This window comes from Acipenser ruthenus, chromosome 13 (assembly GCF_902713425.1).
Source record: "Acipenser ruthenus chromosome 13, fAciRut3.2 maternal haplotype, whole genome shotgun sequence".
NCBI classification, from domain to species: Eukaryota; Metazoa; Chordata; class Actinopteri; order Acipenseriformes; family Acipenseridae; genus Acipenser; species Acipenser ruthenus.
Window position 1 is genome coordinate 24,485,018 of NC_081201.1, and position 23,692 is coordinate 24,508,709.

Below are 23,692 nucleotides of genomic sequence, written 5' to 3' on the forward strand. Positions count from 1 at the left end.
CCCAATTATCACCAACCTTGGAATACTTTGCCATAGGTGAGGTAGTCCATAGATATACATGTGTGTTGGAAAACAAGAAAACTGGTGTATAAAAAATATATATATATATATTGAATTGAAATGTTTAATCATTTTTAATTTGCTAAAAGGACAGGAATACAGGGACTTCAATAGAAGTCACTTCATAAATCACTATTAAAGCTAACTGCAACTGATTTCATCATGTAACGAGAACATTTAAACTTTAAAATGATGTAAATCTCATTTGTGTATATTTCTCCTGGCAAATAGTCAGTCAAAAAGTGGGGGGACATTTATTTATTTATTTTTCTCCTTGTTGAAGAAACATAACAGTAAAACTGTAATTTCATCAAACTCGGCATACTTGCATAAAATTCTGTAGCACTTGCAGCATAAAACTCTTTAATTAACCCCATAGCCACTAGGGGTGCAAGTGAAAACATTGCCCACCCAAAGTATCTGGGAGGGCGAGTAAGCCCCAGGTGTCTTGTTTTTTTTCTTTATCTAGCTGATCCCCCCCTTTTTTTCTGACTTTTTTCTAAAAGAAGATGTTTGTCAGGAAATGTCTAGGAAAGAATAATGCTAATGTATGTGATGCACAGCAAATACTAAACCTTCCATGAACTGCGTCATTTTTCAGGTACATTAATGTCCATCTTTGCTGTTCCCTATTGATGGTGAACCAAAGAAGCTAGATAGATCCACAAAGACAATATATTGTTTGGATAGGGATGAATGTAAACAGCAATAGCAAACTCTGTCCCGGGGATCTCAGTATTGTGAATACCAGTGCTGTGGATTGTTTCAATCACTGTCTTCATATCCATGTACGGCATCTGAACTGGAAAACCAGTAACCTGCAACAAATACAATTAATAAGATGGGTTTTTAAAAGGGGCAGGTTAAACAAGACACAATTGAGACCCCCATTCTGAACATGTGACCAGAAGTTTAATATGTATTTAGAATAGTACCCAGAATTTGTGTCTGATATCAAGTGTTTACTACAGTATCATCGATATGCAACTCATACCTGCCAGTTTATTAAGAATAATAGAGCACTAACAGCGTCAACAAACTGTCAAACATTATTTTAAAGTCTTCCAGTGCAAATTGTGTAGATTCTATCAAGGCTGTCCCCAAGCATTACAACTTTACAATTAGTAGGTTATTGGTTTTTGAAAAAATGTAAATTCCATTAAATAATGCAGATACTTCTAATAATTCTGTAACATTACAAAACACTGCACAGCAATCAAACAGCGTACATCAACAATACAAATGAAGTTCCAAGTGCATGTAAAAGCAACAATTGAAGTATATAGCAGTGTTTACTAGGAACTTGTAAATTATAAATCTGTGCTCTCAAGACACATGCATACAGATACAGAGAAATGTAGACAGGCATACCCATAGATACCACCAGAATCTAATACTTATGCTAAATGCCATCAATACCAAATTCCATCACAATTGGAAAAATGTTTTTTTCACATATATGGAAAAATGTAAAATGTGACACATAAGTCTGACCAAGGTAATACCAGCTGCAATTTTTTTAAAGCAGTTTTTACTATTACATAATTATTATATGAATTATCCATTATGTATTGGAATTTACACATTATATATTGAGAAAAAAGTTCTTTAAGGTACTTTTATATACTTAAAATATATAGCCATACCTTGTATTCCTTAAGCACAGTTTCTAGTTCCAGTACCTGCTCTTCTAAAACAGCACCACCTGGGTTATATTCCAGCCTTGGAAGAATGTGTCGGAACATTACAATGCACTGGCGGTGCCATCGTGTCGGGTGGTGGGATCTCCATTCCATCAGTTTCATTTTTAATGTTTTTTCAATTCTGTAGAAAGATTAGGATTTCCATATGAAAAAGTAACAGATGTTTTTTGGGTTTTTTTTGTTTGTTTTTTTTGCCACTACAATGATGTGTAATCACATCAAAATATGAATCTGGATTAAATTGAAACCAAGAAAAATGTTGCATTTGTAAAGTGTATGAATGCGTGCTGAACTATGATTAAACATTTTTTTTAAATTAATTTATCTGGGTTGTATTAAAAATATAAAAACAACTATAACGAGCTATTTAGGATAAACAAAAAGCTTAATGTAGTATGTTTACTGTTATATATTGTGGGTTCGGTGAGACAAACTGCACACACACTTTATTTAGAGGATATTCCAAAACTGCCGATGGCTTTTTTATTTGCTGATTCCAAGCACACACTAACCAACACAGGCTCTTGCCCGGGTCCCCTATACACTTCTGTGTTCCCCAACTAACACTTCTGGGTGGAACTGAAACCATAATACCAAAGCTTCCTACCTTAATGATTATACAATACATTACAACATTTACTTTTTCTTCAGTTTTCCTGTTTATTACAATAGAAATTCAATAAAATATAGTTAAGCAGGAACCCTACCTGCTTTCCAACTGTTCAACAAATCTTGTATCAGTTGGACGGTACGATATTTCTGATGGCTAAAGCCAATGAAAATCTTTGTTAAAACTGACAAATTTAAAGATACCAATAATCTCAACAAATATATGTACTGTATGTGTTTTTTTTTTTCTTGTCTGTCTTAAAAGGTTATCAAACATAACATAAGGTCTGGCTTTATTGCAAAGCACTAATGCTTTATTAATACATTTAAGTATGAACTTATAAACGGTTTCCAATTGACATCAAATTGAATTCATGAGAAGAAAACTTTTATAAGCCATCTACACAATATTTATACCATCTACACTTTCAGTTTACCTTCTGGGGTTACTACCAATGCATTTTTGCCCCCTTTCCAACTGTGGCATCTATGAGTTAATACATGGAAAATCTATACAAAATCCCAGTTTTAGAAGGGACAGAAATGACAGCTACACACCCCTAAAGTATTCCTAAGGATACATTCCAACGTTTTCCATATTAATCAACATTAGAAACCTCAGAACTTCCTTATACCAATATGAAGGCTCCATTCCAGGGAATTGCCACCTGGGAGATGATCACAGAGCATTGAGCTTCTTCTTTCCCTGGTCAAGCAGCAGACAGTAATGTCCTCTAACCGAGGTTCAGGTGCTTAAATAATTTATCATGTGCCAAGTTTTATGATCTTTCTGTATATTTAACAAACTATACAATCCAAGTCTAAGAACAATTTACCTACCTGTAATGTAAGTGGTACAGAGGATGGAAAATCAGTAGGGAATAATGGCTTCCAAAAGGCCTCTTTTGAAATTTCAAAATTCACATTCATCAGGGAGTTATGTTGTTGTAAATTGAACCATATCTAAAGAGTAATCAGTTAGAACACATAGAACAGGTTTTTGACTTTTTTTTTACAGAATTAAGTGTTAAACAGATGTAAGGTGACTCACTGAGGAAAGGGGGAAAAAATAAAATGGTTGCGTTGAGAGCATAAGACAAATGATCTATTTGTTCTCAACATAAACCACAGTAGTTATGTGACATGATTGCACTGTCATGTGTAGTATCCTCTATCTATCTCTGAGATGCTAATTTAGCTGTCTATATTTGTGTTTCTGCTATTTATGCAAATATTTTGGTAGAATGTGTAGTATGAAAACTCAACTATACCTGATCTGTAATGTAATTATTTTGATCCCAATCTGATCATACCAGCAATGCACAACTTTACTTACATTGTGTTCACTGATTAAGCAATCAGCAGTCTGCAATGGACAAAATATATCAAACTGCTCATAACATTCCCCAGTCCTAGGGTTCCAAAGCACATAGTCTCGGTTTTCTTGAGTCACCACGTAAGCTGTTTCTCCCTTTAAAATAAACAGGGTTGTCTTTGAGAATAAAGTATCAATGATTTATATTTTAGAAATTATGTCCTTTTGCATTAACTTGGTTATTGCATATGTATTAATTATCAATTAGTCATTTAGCAGATGCTTTTATCCAAAGTCACTTACAGAGACTAGGGGGTGAACTATGCATCAAACTGCTGCAGAGTCACTTACAATAGGACCTTGGCTTTACATCTCATCCAAAGGACAGAGCACAAGGAGGTCAGTGAGTTGAACCGGGGACCTTCTGATAACAAGCCCCTTTCTTTAACCACTGGACCACCATGCCTCCATATATACTACAGCTTTACTGTAGTCTATACTGGTGGTAAAAAGACATTTGAATTTAAAGACACATAGATAGATTTCTAGTCCAACCATTTTACTAAGTTTCTTTTAGTTTTATAGTTAATTGATAAATGAGACCAATCAATACAAACATGATTAAACTTTCATAATTATACATTGAGAAGGACTTCTAGTCCAAACATTGTACTATGTTTCTTGTAGTATTACCACTGTGCATTTAAAGATATTACATCATATACAACATACTTCCAAGACGGAGGTTCCTAGGAGCAGCCATGTTTTCTTGCCCATATAAAGGAAATAGTTACACAAGAGAACTGCCAGCCCTGCTTTGGTTCCAACAGCAAAATCAATGCATTGCTGAAAATATATAACACACTTGATCAAATAATAGTGATGGATGTGCATTTGTGCATTTGAACCTTAATGAATGTTAATGTAAAAATAACAAATTATTCCATAAATCTTACCTGTTTTGCACTTCCACTAGCTACATATGTCTCAAATATGCAGTTTTGAAAGAAATGTTATAGCAAACATGATATCTGGTACTATTTTAGATTAGGTAAAGACAGTTCTCAGTTTCCATAACTTATTCTTAGGAAGGCTGTTACACGTCTTCTGGGTCAAAGCAATGTTACTGGCTGAAAGCATGTCAAGTCAATAGGGGAAGCAACTCATTGCTTAATGACAGGAAAAAAAGCCATTGAAGGTTAGGGGACAATATCATCCTCCAGGTGAAATGACCAAGCAAGTGCAACAATTACTGAAACATGGCTTGAGACTTATATAACAAATAGAAGTTCACAACAGGTAATATTTAAATATTGTTTTGTAATTTAAGTTAGTTGAGCAGTTTATCCTGTACCATGCATTTACCATTTTTTAGGTATTTGTCATACTTGTCTTAGCTTTATCAGGCTTTCACTTTGCTTTACAGAAACTTCAATAATGTCATCACGTCAAACGTGTTTTGTAAGAAAATGTACTGTTTAATATTTTTGGAATAATCCATATCCCTTAATACTTTAAATTCAAATAAATAGAAAAGAAAACTACCTCTGATGTGAACCACATTTCCCAATCATCTCCAACATCAACAGTGTATGGAAGTAAGGGAATCAGAGACACAAATCTAGCCACAAGATCCTGAGAGAAAACACAAAGGAAATAATTATACATTATACTGCAGACAGGATCAAGTTTAGGTTTAAAAGTAATTTTATAAAAACATATGTTGTACTACAAATCAAGGCCAGTACTATACAAAGCCCAACTATTAAAAGGTTAACAATCACTCACAAGGCACCTATATATAATTTCTTTACTAAAAACATAGAAAAAGACAACACAATATTCTGTAAAGAGAGCTATTGTCTTAATAATGTTAAATGAATACAGATATGTACCTAATGTGTACAATACACAATGGGGCCTATTCAACTGGTCTAAACAATGGAGTATCATTTGAAAAAAAAGGGTTCTGTTTTTTAAACCAACATTTTAATGGGGTTGGCATTTAGATATGGAGCCATGTAGTTACACTGCATACGTATTGTATCTTATAGACTGCTGATGCTTATTCAGACCATTAAAGCACACATTTAGCCTGCTATAATCCATGACAAATCACAGAGAAAACCCAAATCACACCACATTGAGTTTCTACAGTGCTCATTATCAGTACGGTTGACGTCACCTGCTTTAAAAAACTTCAGATACCTCTTGGATTTCCTTTCAACTGGAAAGTAAATTCAAAAGGGTGACATTACAATGGACCACATAACTCAGCCACTTAACGATATTCTTTCCATCAACCTTTTCCAACGTTTCAGTGAAAATCACAATGGGCTAGATCAAGACACAGATATAACACATATATAGCTGTATTTTTAACTTGTATATTAACAATAAAGAAGTATATGAAAGGGTTATAGGACTGTGAGCAAACTTGCTCAGTACACAAGAGCCTTGACTTTCAGTACACAAGAACCTTGACTTTAAACATAGGACTGAAGTCATTGTATTTTGTATCTTGCTCTTAATTGTACTGTAATTCTTGATATGTATTTTTTGTATACAACTGTAAGTCGCCCTGGGTAAGGGCGGCTGCTAAGAAATAAATAAATAAATAAATAAATAAATAAATAAATAAATAATAATAATAATAATAATAATAATAATAATAATAATAATAATAATAATAATAAACTGTCTTCATTTTTATACATTTAAAAGCTTACAAAGGTCACTTGCACTCCCTCAGAATTAGCTTGTAGTAGTTCCTGGGGTGGAGGCAAAGCTTTTATGTATCTTGTTGCAAGCACCTTTCTTCCTTCAGTATCAATGACAGCAGTTAGAAGTCTTCTCCGAGGGTGCATGGTCTTGCAGTGTTTTTCATATGTATATGCCACTTCTAACAGCTTCTCGTCTTCGTTTGTAGCAAACTATTATAAAAACATTTCACAGGTCTCATGATTTCAATACATTTTAGAAATGTGCATGCCATGCTTGCCTGGAAATAGCCGTTTAAACTTACCAGCCACATAGGTTTCTGTGGACTTTCCTGTAAGGAAAGAAAAATGCATGTGTACAAGTAATTTGGTAGTAGTTATTTAACAATAAGTTTGATTGCTAATTGAAAACAAAAATTACGTAAATTGCATTATGGTGAAAAGACCTTGATAAACAGGACAATTATATCTTAATATATAGGATTTTAGTACAGTGTTAAATATGGATTGTTTTGATTTTTACAGAAGACATTACCGATGTGTTATATAATTTAATAGTAACCTATGGGGAAAAGGAAGGCAATACTGGAATGTCATGAAGTGCCAGCAATTCCTGAAGGTGTATATGGCATTCCAGAGTTGCATTTCAAGTCAATAGATGCATTTTGGAAATAAATGAGGTCACACAATAGTTTAAACACAATTATTAGAAAATGTAAGGTGATGCAATACATAACTATGTAGTCTATAGTACCTTTTCTGTGTCAGTTTCAATAGTGGATATCTGTGGATCAACCGTGACAAAAATTGATAAGAAGCAACTTTCTGTTTGACTGAGATAATTGTCTTGTGCATCAGGTAGCATATCCTCCTTTTTCCAAGTGTATCCCAATGAGATGAGGGGAGTATTGAGACGGAATGTGCCACTCACCTGTATAAGACAATGCAAGTTTGTATTCCAGAGTAAAACTGGTACTTTTTAAAGTAAAGTAAGTACAGTCTTCTACTAGGCTGGTTATAAGTTACCTTTGATTGCTGAAGGACAGAACTGAAAGGGAGGGCAATTGATCCAAGCCACTGCCTTCCCATATATGTTTGGACACCACAGCCCTGGACACAGTGACTCTGTTGAACCACAATGATAAAATCAACTTAATACTGATAGAAAATAGTGGATGGCACACGTACCTACCAGTTGTCAAGTACCCAAACTTGCCCTGGATCTCTATTTTTAACACTTATTAATACAACCTTTTCCATTGGAATTGTCAGTGTCAATGTCTGAGTTTCTGCAGCAGCAGCCTTTCAGACAGCACATACGTGTAAAGGATCTCAGTGTAACAGCCTATTTTACTGTGGGATATAATGAAACAGAGAAACATCTGTAACATATAAATATGGGAAGAGGTCAAAACAGTGTGGTTGTGAAAATGTCATTTTATTATTGGACAACACCAGTAATGGAACTTGACATAGAGAACCGTGGACTATAACTGTGTACCAAATGTGATATCACAATATCAAAGCGTGCAGTCTGAATCATTGATATGGGCAGGTTAACACAAAGTGACAGGGAAATGGTTCACTTTCTTGAAAGTTGACCTTCAGACACATAGCATGCATCTGTTTACTGAATATAAAGTCAACGTTAGGTCTTTATCCAGAAACCAACGAGTCACATGACAATGATATAAAAGTCAAAGGTCAAAGTGAAGGGCAGTATTAGATTCCACCCAAGGAGTTTCCACAACATTGAAAATAAGACATTGGCATCTCAAATGACATATTACAGGGTGTACATATATTTAGTATATACACATTATATTTGATTATATGCATTTTATTTCAGAACTGAGCAGTTAATGTAAGATGGTGCTATAATACAATGCTATAAATGTTTTAAACATACCTCCTGTACATCAACAGCAATTTCATCAAACACATTAATAAATATTTTGTCCTTGACTTTGGACAAGCCTGAATAGCTGTAATCGCCTCCCATTGATCTAACAAAAAAACATAGATAATGTAGCTTACTTACCATGCCTTACATTTAAAGTGTAATTAAAATAACAAGTTAATCTGTATGCTCAACAAACCTTTCTTAGTTTTTATTGCCAGGAATTACACTCTCCCACACAAATAATAGTGATAACCCATTATAATATCAGGGTATTAGTCTGCAGGACCCATAACAGCACAATGAACAGACTTAGGCATACCAGCTACGGCAACTCAATGGACTTGGACAATTATAGAACAGCAGTACTATAGTATACAGTATGGTACCATGGTACTGCAATAAAATACAGGTGTGTAGTGGTTCATATCATTGAAAGGTTGAAATAGCAACATGCTACAACTGTGTTACCATTTTATAAATGGCTTTTTAAATGTAATTACATTGCCATTGTAGTGCCAAAGCATTGCAATTGAAGACCTTTTCGTAAGGTTTACAGTAAGGTATCAGTAGAATACACAAACACACACCGTTCAAATTCTATACTGTTTCATCTAATCAGTAAACTTATTTTAAAAATGCAGAATAATCTGTTTCTGGTGATGCTTAAACTTAAATGTAAAACTGAATCTATAAATGTATGCTATTTATAACAAATGTGTTGCTAGCAGCTAACAAGTGCAGGTGTAGATGTTGCATCAACTATTTGTGAGAAGTTCTGAGCAATCAGCTTAGTCATGTTTAGGACTCTTTGTTTTCATTTTTTTTTTTTTGATGTGATGTTCCTTTTTTTGAGCCGAATCCGTTCAATTACAATCTTGGAAAAGTGTTGATTGTGAAATCGCCTGTAACTTGAATGAAACTGATTTTGTTGCATTGATAACGTACAAAAATAAATAAAGGCAGCTCCTTATTTTTAATTTAAACCGAACGCAAACAGCCAGTGAAGCTGGTTTATTATTTGGTTTATCTATTATTTGCAAAATAGGTTATAACATTTTTGCAACGAGTCATTAAGATTTTAAATCCGGGAAAAGCAATTTAACTGAACTAGTTTTTTGTGTTTGGTTTGAACTCTTGCTTTTCCAAGAGTTTAATAAAGAAACAGAGTCAGCTCAATATAACTTTAAAGGGACATCACGTGACCTAAAAAAAAAAAACCCTGAAAATGAAGAGTCCTAGTTGTACATGTCCACTTCCTGAGGGTCTGTTCCAGGTTGGCTGTAATTTCCTCTGCCCGCCACATGATATGGCACGTGTGGATAATGAGGTTTCTAGCAATGTGGTTGTGCAACTATCCATGCAGTTACCCAGCAAAATGGCTTAGATTACTTAAATTGTACAGCTGTGGAGCTTGTGAAGTTAACCTGTATCAATACTATGATGCAAGTAAATCAGTATTTTAAAGTGCTGCAGTGGGCCAAATTTCATATGAAAATCTGACATTTAGCTTTTGTAAAATTAATTGTAGATAATTAAATAATGCCATAAATCTTCCCTGTTTTGCACTTCCATTACTACATAGGTCTCAAAATGTGGAGTTTTGAAAAAAAAAAAAACATGCTTTAGCACACAGGTATTTTAATTTTAAAACATGACCCCTCAGTATCTTCTGGGTCAAAGCATATTACTGGCTAAAAGCATGTCAGTCAATAGCGGAAGCAACTGGTTGCTAAATGACATTGATGGGATGGGGTCAATTTCACCCTCCAAGTGAAGTGACTGATTGTAGGAGGAAACATACTTGAAATCCAATCGGAGCTCCTCATTCCAACAGGGCTGTGATCCAGTTGCTGTGCTTGTACGATCCACCGATTGCTGAAATTCAACTTCTACAAATGGCTGTATTGGAACCTGTGCACAGTACTAAAGCTAGTCATTGTTCATTATGATTCTAGATACATTGGCACAAATGTTTAACGATTTGAATTAAACAAACCTGTAATCCTAAAGTGTTTATAGCTTATGAAACAATTCCACTATATAAGAACATAAGAAAGTTTACAAACGAGAGGAGGCCATTCGGCCCATCTTGCTTGTTTGGTTGTTAGTAGCTTATTGATCCCAGAATCTCATCAAGCAGCATCTTGAAGGATCCCAGGGTGTCAGCTTCAACAACATTACTGGGGAGTTGGTTCCAGACCCTCACAATTCTCTGTGTAAAATAAGTGCCTCCTATTTTCTCTTATGAATGCCCCTTTATCTTATCTCCATTTGTGACCCGTGGTCCTTGTTTCTTTTTTCAGGTCGAAAAAGTCCCCTGGGTCGACATTGTCAATACCTTTTAGAATTTTGAATGCTTGAATCAGATCACCACATAGTCTTTTTTGTTCAAGACTGAATAGATTCAATTCTTTTAGCCTGTCTGCATACAACATGCCTTTTAAACCGGGGATAATTCTGGTCGCTCTTCTTTGCACTCTTTCTAGAGCAGCAATATCCTTTTTGTAACGAGGTGACCAGAACTGAACACAATATTCTAGATGAGGTCTTACTAATGCATTGTAAAGTTTTAACATTACTTCCCTTGATTTAAATTCAACACTTTTCACAATATATCCGAGCATCTTGTTGGCTTTTTTTATAGCTTCCCCACATTGTCTAGATGAAGACATTTCTCAGTCAACGTAAATGCCTAGGTCTTTTTCATAGATTCCGTCTTCAATTTCAGTATCTCCCATATGATATTTATAATGCACATTTTTATTGCCTGTGTGCTGTACCTTACACTTTTCTCTATTAAATGTCATTTGCCATGTGTCTGCCCAGTTCTGAATGCTGTCTAGATCATTTTTAATGACTTTTGCTGCTGCAACAGTGTTTGCCACTCCTCCTATTTTTGTGTCGTCTGCAAATTTAACAAATTTGCTTACAATACCATAATCTAAATCATTAATGTAGATTAGGAACAGCAGAGGACCTAACACTGATCCCTGTGGAACACCACTGGTTACCTCGCTCCATTTTGAGGTTTCTCCTCTAATCAGTACTTTCTGTTTTCTACATGTTAACCACTCCCTAATCCATGTGCATGCATTTTGTGAATCCCTACTGTGTTCAGTTTGAGAATTAATCTTTTATGTGGGACTTTGTCAAAAGCTTTCTGGAAATCTAAATAAACCATGTCATATGCTTTGCCTCGCATTAGTAGATGTATTACATGAGCAATATTCCCCCAGATTATTTGCCATGATTACTATTCCAGCAAAAAATGCTTCTGAAAGACTCTTAAAGGTGTGCAGTCTTTCACATACTGTATGGACTTCAGTAAACAGTGCAATATTAGCATGTTACCCCAACTCACTCTCGAAAACCAGCCTCAGGTGCAGATTTTGCTTGTCAGTAAGCATGGAAAACAATAGTCAGTCATACAGAACATACCATGATATGATATTTAATAGTTAAGAAATAAGACATTAGGGAAAGGAACATGATATACAAGAATTAATTCACTCAGCCTTAAATATATATACAATACTCAAAAATCATAAAATTAAGAACTGCTTTTAGATTTCACCTGATCATTGTCGTCTTCCGAGGTACACATCCTTAGCATATGTTTGCTGCTAGATATTCTTGCTAGTGAACAAGCTGATCCATAGATAGAGGTTCCTCTGTTAAAATTAAATGAACATGGGATATGTGTCACATATATTCTTGATTCAGTGGCTGGAAAATTTCCTGTACAGATCTAACCAAATAGACTATCAATCTCATGCTTTGGTGATTTCTGAACTCATATTTTATTTAAATTCCTCATATTAAAAATACTTTCTTTATACAGTTCACAACAAATTTAAAAATGGGATTATATTATCAGATTGTAAGTGGTCTAGTGTCTACTGATTTTATTTACTTAAAAATGATGTAATTATTACAGTGCTGCATTACCTACTTTTAATCAATCAATCAATGTCTCTCCTTTTCTGGCTTTTCTACAAATTATACTGAACACATGCACACCGCCACTAGCTCTTTGCCCTCCAGGTTTTTGCACATCTTATATCTGTACCCTTTAAGAATAGTTTGGCAAACGCCACTGGGATACCATTATAGTACTAGCGTATTATCCTAAATAAACCCTGCACATTAAGAGAACACCCCAGCAATGGTAGCATAATGAACCCTGATAGAGTAGCGGTCCTGATATGCTACAGATATGTTACCATGGTAATACTGTACACTGAATTTCCAGTGTGAATTGATCTAATAATAATTATAGCTGCTCTAGTGCTACCATTGTATTTTAGCAGAGAACCATTGCAATGACATTGTTGCAATGGTATTGCCAGTTTCAAAGGGCAGTTCAAATGAAAATACGCATGGATAAAAACAGAGTGAGATTATTGTGACATGCTACCTAGTAAGTGAGTGTCTCCGAGCCGGTATGTTGTACGCTCTGGTTATGGTTACAAGCAGCTTGACGTCTCCATCTGAAAGAACTTGTGCAGGAACGCTTTTCCTTTCCTTCCTCGTAGGTTTAAGGCGGTGCTTATGTTTGAATATGGCGAGATTCAGCTGCCTGTAGTTAAAGACATAACTGCTATTTTATCTAAGTAACATTTTAAAAGCACAATTTATTTAGTATAAAAAAGAACAGACATCTGTGTAACATTGCTAATAGCATTACATTATGTTTAAATAATTTGTTCTTACGTGACAGTGTCAACTTGTTCATATTCAGCCACAATATCCGACAGCTTATATCTGCATTTGACTTTTAAAAGTCTTTTCCTCGCTAGGTTTAACACCTACGAAAGATAATTGCACACAATTGGAATTAGATTTCTGCAACAAAGCAAAACGTTGTATTGTTTTACTATGTAAGTGTTAATGGGTATTTTAACTTCATTTTTTGCATATCATAACATGCTACAGTATATGTGTGTTACTTCTCACTTCAGCTCACCCAAAGACTAAATATTTTTTGTTATATGGTACACTACTCTATAATAAGACTTTATTGCTCTATATATCCTGAATTACAAAGTGCAAATTAGAAAAACGACATGAGTAAATAGGAACTAATGTCACCTAAACTGTCCTTCACAAGATAACATTCAAAATAATTGCAGTGGTACCAAACCGTTATTAATATTCCTTTAATGCTGATATATAGGTATCTCTAAATAGACATGTATCCCATCTTTGGGTCCTATAGGTATAGTGGTATGAGTTGAACATTGATTCATCCCCCCCCCCCCTTCCTCCACCAAGCAAATGGGTTTTCAGCAATTCTACACATATATTCAGTCATCAAAATAACACATGGTGTATATCCAGTATGCATATTTGAAAAAAAGAAATATAATTTCTCACCTTTCTCACATAGTTAACAGACCAAATTCTCTGTGATGTAATTGGATCCTCATCAGTAATCTTTAATGGCAACTGAAGCTGGAGTTCATACTCCTGTTGATAATAATTTTTTCAGTTTTTACAAAAAAAAAAAAAAAACAACTCCATCACATCCTATATTTACTGAAAAATGTGTTTTTCCTCTATTTTGACATTTAAATGCATCTAATTCATACATTGTATAGCACGTCTTCTAAAATGTGAATACTTGATTTTCACACAAACGGTACCTCAAAAATGGAATCTGGTATCTCTCTGTCATAAAGAGGTATTTGTTTGAAGCCGCAGAATTCAGAGACTTCAGAATTACGCAACTGCAGGAGCCGGAAGCGTTTTGAACTTTCAAATTCTTCATCGGTAACAAAGTTGAATTCTTCCTGGAACTGTTCAAGACGAAAGTGCTCTGCAGCCACCTGCCTGTCTGTCTTTGATGCATACTTAAGACATGAATACGATACTTGAAATATTTTGTAAACAGCTGCTTTTTTGTTATTTCACACAAGTTTAGAGGTTTTGTGTCAATTATTGAATTTTGAGAATTCTGCTTTGACCTAAACATGAAAAGCATCTTAACACAACTTTCCTATTTTCCTATTTTCCTATTTACGAAAACTATAGAAAATATTTTACCACTAGCCTAGTAGCAAGTATTACCCTTAGAATAGTCATCACATAATATTTGTCTACAACATACAGTACTAATACTACAGAAAAACACAAATATTCACTAACAATGAATGATTTTTAAAAAAAAGTTAGATTTAATCTTATATTTCTAAAGAAAACAGGGAGATACTCATTTAGCTACATCATCTGCCTGATCTATATCTATATCTATATATATATATATATATATATATATATATATATATATATATATATATATATATATATATATTGTCAGTGTTAGTCATACTGTACTTGACAATACATATGCTGAAGACAATGTATTTACTAACCATCATGAGCTGCACTAAGTCAGTGTTCTTAGGATCATTGGGATCAATTTGAGCTTCTTTAGCCCATTCCACAAGTTTCTGTTTATTGCTCAGCCATGGATCTACATTTTTTAACACACTGAAATAAGGTAAATAGCACATTATTTTGTGTTGTAAGTGAGGTGTAATATTGTTATCTTATCATTATGAACATAGGGAGTAATTTATATTTATGTAATTCCAAATCAAAACTGAACCTCTCAATTATACTTGGTTAGACCAAAAAATATCTTGGTGACTGGTGTTATATAGGTGGTGTCAAAGAATGAAGTCATTCTGGGAAATGGTGTGTCAAGGAACACGTCAGAATCTTACAACGTTCCTCACTGCTTGCTGCTGATTTGTAGCTTCATCCCCACCCCCCTGCTCAGTGAAGATTTAGAATAAAAACAAAATCTGTGTGGTCACATGGTGTACTGCATTTGAAAGATACAAAGCCCACTGTCTGTAGGATTCTCTGTTCCTTTATCCAGCTTCATTGGCCTCTTTTAACTTAAGTTAATGATTTAATGTTTTTAAAATGCATTATCAAATTCTCTTAACACTGCCTGTGCTCTTGTGTCACATAAACTATGTTTACAATTTCTAAAATAAACCAACGTAATACAGCATTGAAATATATATGTTTTAATATAATTGCTTCTTTTTATCCTTACCCGTTAGCACTTTGTTTAGGCTGAGGCACAGCTGGGCCAAGCGTTATGCCATTCTTATCCACTGCCCAAGATACTGAATAAAAGAGTTTCCCAGAAGTAAGCAAACAGGGTCCCACAGTACTGTCCTCCTCAGACGAACAGGGAATGTCTGAAATTGTCACATATTACCAATCACAGCAATCAACATATGATTGCAGGTGTGACTGAAGGAACAAAAAAAAAGGTTGAAAAGGACACTGAAACTCTGAAAGTTATATCAATTATATACACTAAAGATGCTCTCCTTGAAAAGTAGATGAAATGGGATTTAGCTGTTAAAGTGGTCTTAACAGATGAGTAGCATCTAAAAGCATACATACCCAAGGGAAAAATTAAAAGGCAATTACCTGGTTTATAGAAATTAAGCAATAATATATTGCTAATACATATGCTGCAGCTAATAACCTTACTTGACTTTTTTTAATACCATTGGCAGGTCCCATGCAAGTTTTTGATTCTGTCATTTGAATTGGGTTTTGTGAAAATGGCATCCACGACAACAGCCCGGCAACAATAAATATGAATCTAAATAAGAATCAGCCAGCAACATGCTTTGATGGACAGAACACAGTAGCCACAGTTTTACTGAAAATGGTACACCTTTTGACACATGGTACACCATGTAATGACCCATGTAAAGGCTGTTTTATCATTTCGGCATGGATTTGGATACAGGTAAGATAATATTAAATATGAAAGCTAGGAACTCATATTTGAAATTGAGATACATCTAATATCTGTTGGAAGAGAACGCTACAGCCTGGAACATAGACAGCGTTAAAATAGCTTTCCATATGTTGTCATAATCTTATTCTTATATTGTGACTTACTACTTCCTACACCTTCGTGATTGGTCATCACTATCTGGTCACTACTGAACTCTGCCTGATCAAGTATAGCATTGCCAGACAACACATTTCCGTCAGGGATGGGCACGTAGACATTTGCCAAAATGTTGCTATTTCTTCCTATGTTTTCACAGATCTGAAAGAAATAATACAAAGAAATAAGAAATAAGATACAAACAACTGGGTTTTATGACCCACCTTACTGTATAAGTGAGAGAAGACTCCACACTATGGATAGCACACAGACAGACTGTGGAGGGCACCTTTATTGTGTACATTTTGAGAGTATTTAGAGAGTGTTTGTAGTCAAGCTTGTTTGAAGCACCAGTATGCTGTGTTTACTACTGGAGGTAGCCCAGGAGCTCTTCTATGTTGAAGCAATGTTTTCCTGTACTGTGAAACCACAACCTCTGTCAATCCCTATTACAGGCCTTAGTCGCAAACTTTAAACTTTTTAATTTAACAAGAATTGGTATTCAAACATTTAACAACCATTTCTAGAAAATGATCACAACTAAGAAACAGTCTTCAATTAAGGAAAGCTTTGAAAAATGAACTTAATCAAAATGAGCTTTAAAAAAACAGTCCTTGACAAAACATTAATTAAAACAGCTCTTAAAGTTTTATGACTAGGGCCTAAATACATGTGGCAGTGTTACATCTTCTCGCCTTATTTAGGTAATATATTTTACCTGTACAGGTAATGTAGAATACGTATCATATTATGTATACACTGAAGCTCTTGTACTTTATATGTTAGGCAGAGAAACGTGATTTTTTTTCCTTACACACATGACAGAATAGCTCTTTGATTAACAAAAACCTAAAATAATAATCTCAAATATTTACCTCAAGCCTAATGCTTTCTGGCAAGTACATTATTTGTATGCTGAAAATCTGCTGAAACTCTACTGTAAAATCAGAGCCCAAAAAGGAGATCTTTGAGCAAGAAACTTGTTTTTCATTGTAAAATATTTTTAAAAGAAACCTGGTCTTCTGTATTTCGTTTCTTCTTCTTTGTTCCCCTCTAAAAAAAAGAAAATATACTTTGTGATATTAACTAGTTTTTCTTATTAAAAAAAAGAAAAAAAAAGAAAAAAAAAATATATATATATTTTTTATTATTATTATTTTTTTTTTCTTGTGAAGAATTCAGTAAATAAGATCATTGAAGCATACTGCAATATTGTACAACTCTACATAAGACTATAAAAACACGACTTCTTACAATGGGCATTTTTCTGTAGGAGTTGCTTTCCTGTTCATGGTCAGCACAGGAACTAGTGCAGGCTCTTCTGATTCCTGATGGGTTTGAGAAACTTGTGACTCTTGTTTCTCTTCAAGATCACAGCACATATACAGCTCTGTTATTTCTGTGTTTTTGGTGCATTCCTCAGTTTTCTAGTAAAAATCATGTAAGTTAAAAAGATATAACAGTACCCAATTGTATTACAATAAACCAATTGAATGCAACATTATCCCATTCATGCCATTTGTTTAGGCCGATATAGAACGTCCTACCTACAAGCTGTTAGACATTAGGGATGTTAATAGTTTAAATGTTTAAATGTTTTCCAAGTCTTAAACATTTCAAAGTTGTCAAAGATGTCAAATATAGATTTGACATCATCTTAAGTATTTATGCAGTAAAGTAGTATATGTATAGTGTAAATCCATTTATTTTTATAACCAATACATAGGTATTTTCCTTATGCACATGAATGTTTTACACATGTAGTCTCATACAAATTAATGTTGTACTGGATCATAAAAAAATAACAGCAGTCTAATGGAGGGAATTAAATAGCTTTTCTGATTGGTTACAAAGGTACCCAATATGTGAAACGGATTGTAAGACTTTTTTTCTGTATTGATTTACCAACTATAGTACTGATCACCCATAAACTAATTGTTAACAATCTACTGGGCCATACAAATGAGATGATATTCCTAAATAATGTTCCATTAAATGGGCTGAAAGGGGAAATTAGACTAAACAAAATTGAATATGTTAATCTTATAATATAACATTTGATCAATAAACCACACAAATCAACAAGAAATAACTTTTTTTGCAATTTGAATATCTTTTTTTGTTTTACTAACATTATATACTGTAGGTCTCAAAGGTATTAATTTAAACAGCATGAATGCAATGCGCACCTGTTTATCTGTTAACTTGTCCTTGTTTAAAGGATCCTGTTCTTTTGCATATTTTTGTGCAGAAACCTTTTCTGTAACTTTTTCTCCAACTAGCCTACAATCACAACAATACTGTTATGTTAAGGTTAAAGAAATAATTTATGCACTTCATGGAAGCAATAGCACACAACAGGGTGTTACCATATCTGCACATCTAGGGATGTTGCACCTAGGCTTTGCCTTGTGCCATTAAACAGCCTTGGCCTGCAGATTTTGGGCCATATTTTGCTGTGTTATTATACATAGCTTGATAGAGCAATGTATGAAAAAGTGAACAATACAAATACAGTTATACTAAAAGGTTATGAATGCATTTGAAAAAAGGACATTTCCTGCATACACCTTTTCTCTGGAAAATGTAAACAAGCCTTCAGAAAGCATAACTAAACAATCGGCAGTCTTTGGAGGAATTGGATACAGTATACAAGTGTGCAATGTGTTCCCTTTTCCAATGTGTACTGTAGAAAGCAGCACATCAGGAAAAAAAGGGTAAACATGCACAAAACACAGGTAAGCAAAACTAAAGTTGAACTTTCAGACCCATTCATAAACACTTTAGGACAGTATTTAAATATATTTATAAAATTAATTAATGCACTAGTTGCTCATAGTTCAACTTCAAATAAAATTAAAACTATTTGAAACTAAGTCAAGTAGACACAAACTTTTCAGCGAGTGCCTTTATTAGTAAGAAACTCCATCAAGTAGACTGCCTTTGCACAAGCCCAAATGTTGATTCACTTGACTTTTTCTTATTGTTTAACCTTAGAAGTCTGATTGAGAGTTCTGAAGTTCTGATTACTAAAAACTCACCTTTGAACCTGCAATTTAACCTTTGTATTAGCATATCCTTGGGTTTTTCTCAAGGATTTGATCTGTTTCCAAGTCATCATAATATTCTTAAATAGTGAAATATCTGCCTGTCGCTCATCTTCAAGTATCTTTCTTGTTTCTCTGAAATGTAATGGTATAAACTATTAGCTTCTTAACAAATTGTTTGCAATCACTTAAATTGCATGTGTATGTTTGTATGTTTATAAAAAAAAACAGAATCACTCATACCTTATTTGTTTCTTAAAATCTTTTACTCTGTGGGAACTGTCATTCAAATTAGTTTCTGTGCTTCTTGCTATATGCTTTAAAGCTCTTAGCTGTAATATGCAAAGAAATTGCACAATTAATATATATATATATATATATATATATATATATATATATATATACTGTATATATAAAATCTGTGACTGTGTGAGTGCATGTGTGCATCTCTCCAATATTATACATAACAAAACAATCATAATAGCAACCTTTACAATGAAGTCTGGAGGCAGAAAATAGTCTGTGAAATGAATAGGGGATAGGCAGATTTGAGAAGCTTAAAGCCTTCTGTAAGTTAACACTAAGCATGCATTTAATGATTCCAATTCCAAAAAGAGAACTCAACAGTGAAATATAAAGTGGCTGTACCTAGTGCTGACTTTCAAAAAAGTACTGAGTACTAAATACCGTATTCCTTCGAATTTAAGTGCAGCCCAAATATCCCACCCTCAACTTAAGGAAAAAATAAAAAATCAAATAAAGATGCATTTACAAAGATGCATTTATTCATATAAGAAAACGACATATGGAGGCAGTTTGCAGCCGTCTGCTGTCACACAGAGCATTACAGTTATGACCTGCTTCTCATATGCGCTGCTTCTCATTTTATGAGCTATCACCAACATTGACTAGCCTTGGGATAAGGAAGGTTGCTGAGTCTTGATTTGCTTGATAACCGGGCTCACCTTTTCTGACAACAGGTGAGTGAGATTCTTCTGCTGTCGGCATAGGTAATGGTCATAAAGTTGGATTAGTCTGACAGCCAGGACATGCTCACGGCTAAAGAGGGGGTGATGGGTAAATACCAGACTTGAAATATTCAGATCCAGCTGGCACACCAAACCAGAGTTTTCAAGATCACAAATAACAGAACGTTCCAGTTTGGATTTGATTGCCTGCAATAAGAGAACAAAAATAAGTGTTATTTCCATGACAGTTAAAATGAGAACATTTTGTTTATCACATTTTTATGAAGAAACAAAAAAAAGAAACATGCAGCATAGTTCTTGGTGACAGCATTTCTTTAGTTAATGACATACCAGTCAGCTTGAAACTAAGTAACGCAAAAAGAACGCTATAGTGTATGTTAGTTAATATGTAGTGTTGACCCTGTCTCTTATGCTAAATGACTGTATTCTCGTTGTCTTTGGATGGGCAAGAGGACCGTGAAGCGAAACAAGAACACGCTCTTATATAATCAGACAGGGTGAACTGTACATATTGACTTAACTTAACTTATTATAAATCAGGTTTTCATTATTAGAAAATAACCCATTACAAAGTTACTCTACCAGGCATGAGACAATACTTTTAATATGTACTGGAACATTCTGAAAGCTGGAGTTTTGATCGTCAGAGAGTAGCTTCCTGTTTTATAATTTAAAATACAAAAATCAAAAGAAAAGAAAACTGACTTTCTTGTATACAGTCTTAATAGCAGGGTCACGTTCATCAAACAGAAAATCCAGTTTGTTACTCCAAGACTGTCTTATTGGATCAGATAATGCAATCAGGTTACCGTCTTCTCCAAACCAGTGGTTTCCCTGAAAAAAAAATTTTTTTTAGCAATGTTCTGTTTTTTTTTATTCTCTCAAAACTTGTATTTTTTGAACAACTAAAAAATAATAGAGTAAGTTTCCAAAAAAACATTGCACAACAGGTATCTTCATTTTAATTGTTTGTAATTACTATATCAGCAATCTTTTATAAAAGAAGATATTCGTCTATTTAACTAATTTAAACAGTGCCTCCCTAACACATGTCCATCTGCTATATCGCAGACCTCATTCTTACATTTTATTGTATTTAGTGATGCTTATAAAGGGGTCTTATAATGTTTTGAAAATATAGTTTGAAATGTTGAGATCCTGTTCATTTATTTTGTGATCTTATTCTGTTCAAAAACGATATTAAAAAAAAAACCTTTTCTTGTTTAAAAAGACGATTCTCCATTTTATTCCATATTTTTCTGGATACTTCAGGTCTCTCACGAACATACAGCCCTTCGTCCTGCAGAAAGCGTGGTTTGACATTCGGTGGCATTTTCTCACTAAAAGACACTAAAACAATGGATATGAGTTTCATCTAAGAGGCAAACAGTTGACTGGCAACATTCTCAAAGCTTTTTAGTCCAAAGAATGCACACAATAATGTTATCAGAGATCATCTGTTCCAACATTTCTCTTAGCGGCTTGTACATATGTTAAAGTTGTTTCTTATTAGTTTTAGAATCATTTTAGATTTTTCTACTTAAAAATGATGCTAACAATGATTTGTAAAAAGCCTAACTAGAACTTAACACAGAGAATGGCAATAATTTTGAAGTAGAACACATTTATTGAACATATTTATAACATAAACCCTGGTTGGCAGCCAACCACCAGATGAGACAGATGGGACAAGAACATCGCCTCTTTGACACATCACATGCAACAGTAGTTTGACATTATTATGACATTAAATCCAACATTAAATGTCATTTAAATTGGACACATGGGCTACCTGCATAACTTAAAACTGTTCCCTAATAGTTATTCAAATTCATGATTATGTATGACTACAGCAATTCTTAAAAATATCATACCAGGTGAGCTGCCAGGTACAAACAGAAACTTTGCCTCCTCTTCAAACTTTTCTTCAATATCCACATATTCAGCAGGCATCATTTTAAAAAAATCTGAAGACAATACTTCCATTTCCTCATCAGATTCTTCTGTTTGCTTTAAGTCAGATTTTACCTTTGTTTTAAAAAATATAAAGTGTTTATTAAAGCAGTCCTTCAAAATGTATTTTCCTACCACAGATCTTTTGTTTCTTCCCTGTCCATACTTATGAATTGAGGAGGTTTTCATGTACAATATGGTTTCTTAATGCACTGCACTATTGGTCAAATGGCCTGAGACTATTGAAGCTATAGCACAGAAAGTAGGATCAACTTTTAACTGCCTGTCTTTGAGATATCAAAAATACAAGCAAAGAACAAATATGCCCTTTGTTGTGAACATCATTGTTGTGTTTATGAACCATGAACGGTGACTACACTATTTGGTGGTGTTGTGTTGCTTGTCTCATGAGGGTATATTGAAGAAATGTATCCTAGATTGATAATGAACATTTCTTACAAATATTTACTATAGTAAAAGTATAGCAAAGTGTAGCATAGTGAAAGCATGGTGAAAGCATAGGCAGGCATTGTAAAGCAGAATAAATAAAACATTGCGAACCATGGGAAACTAATGTAAATTAATAGTATAAAATACAGCAGTAATTTTTTATTAGGGATATAGTGGACCACCACTCAAGGCAGCTAGTATACATTTGTCATAATCTAATGCCAAAATATTTACTTTTTGGGGATGCAGGTGCTAGATTACCATCTAAGGACAAGATAGACTGGCCATCTCGCTCAGATTTCTATTCATATACCTACAGATACAGACTTGGACATGCAGCAAAGGAAAACAGTATGCCTATGTTGATGTTAGGTTATCAAAAAAAAAGACTTGTTTTTTTACCTCTGTAAAGTTATCTTTGAGATGAAGTATAAAATACAAGCACAATTCTCAACAGAAGAAAAGTGGAACAGTGACAATATTGCCAGTGCTGATAAAAGGGTAAGAAACTTTGTTGTTTTTCAATGTGACCTGAACTCCCACAAATCAGCTACTGACAAAACTGTTAAATGTTATTTGTAAGAAAAATGTTGAGTTGTTTAATAGTTGAAAAAAGTTATGACAGATGAAGTTTACCTGACTGACGGTGGTATTCAAAGAAGAATCAGAATTAAAAGGGACGTTACGTTCAGGTAACCCATCAAAATTAAAAGAAAAGAAACGGTAAATCTCTTCTAATACAATTCCATGCTGAAAAAAGAACAGTATTAACAATACTAGACAGGACATTCAATTACAAGACCAAGAAGATTTATAAAAAGCTCAACAATATAACCAATATTTTACTTTCATAGGTTTGCGCAAAAGTTAGAAACACACTTTTTTTGTAAATGGGCTGTCCCTTATATGACTGATGCATTTGTTATGTAAACAGAATCCCTGGCATGTATTCTGGAATATATAAAAGCTGCATCTCCCTGTTGCAAGTGTGAAGAATAAAGGGGTTTACACAC

The 23,692-nt window shown here is 34.1% G+C and overlaps 1 protein-coding gene across 1 annotated transcript; it reads right to left on the reverse strand.

The window, feature by feature from the left end:
• Window positions 1-678: 678 nt before the first annotated feature.
• LOC117417856 (protein CC2D2B-like) lies at window positions 679-23,419 on the reverse strand. The gene is made up of 31 exons (XM_059035307.1): window positions 23,316-23,419; window positions 22,151-22,304; window positions 21,490-21,626; window positions 20,982-21,110; window positions 20,253-20,462; window positions 19,531-19,619; window positions 19,282-19,422; window positions 18,430-18,523; window positions 17,495-17,667; window positions 17,116-17,293; window positions 16,249-16,402; window positions 15,380-15,527; window positions 14,685-14,802; window positions 13,956-14,162; window positions 13,687-13,779; window positions 13,024-13,118; window positions 12,728-12,889; window positions 11,885-11,981; window positions 10,112-10,221; window positions 8,317-8,413; window positions 7,434-7,532; window positions 7,162-7,338; window positions 6,713-6,739; window positions 6,417-6,620; window positions 5,233-5,322; window positions 4,420-4,533; window positions 3,709-3,843; window positions 3,213-3,335; window positions 2,471-2,529; window positions 1,707-1,884; window positions 679-878 (listed from the first exon to the last, which is right to left on the reverse strand). Exons 2-31 carry the CDS (start codon window positions 22,260-22,262, stop codon window positions 690-692), a joined length of 3,939 nt encoding a protein of 1,312 aa, XP_058891290.1. The 5' UTR covers window positions 22,263-22,304; window positions 23,316-23,419; the 3' UTR covers window positions 679-689.
• Window positions 23,420-23,692: the final 273 nt, after the last annotated feature.

What these genes read in the sequence shown, in the direction of transcription:
- LOC117417856 (XM_059035307.1), bottom strand. Translation starts at nt 22,262, where the DNA reads ATGGAAGTATTGTCTTCAGATTTTTTTAAAATGATGCCTGCTGAATAT. An exon ending in ACAAGTTAACAGATAAACAG is followed by an intron (nt 17,668 to 18,429) that starts GTGCGCATTGCA and finishes GATTTTTACTAG; the next exon opens with AAAACTGAGGAATGCACCAA. An exon ending in AGGGAGTGCAAGTGACCTTT is followed by an intron (nt 5,323 to 6,416) that starts GTAAGCTTTTAA and finishes GTTTTCTCTCAG; the next exon opens with GATCTTGTGGCTAGATTTGT.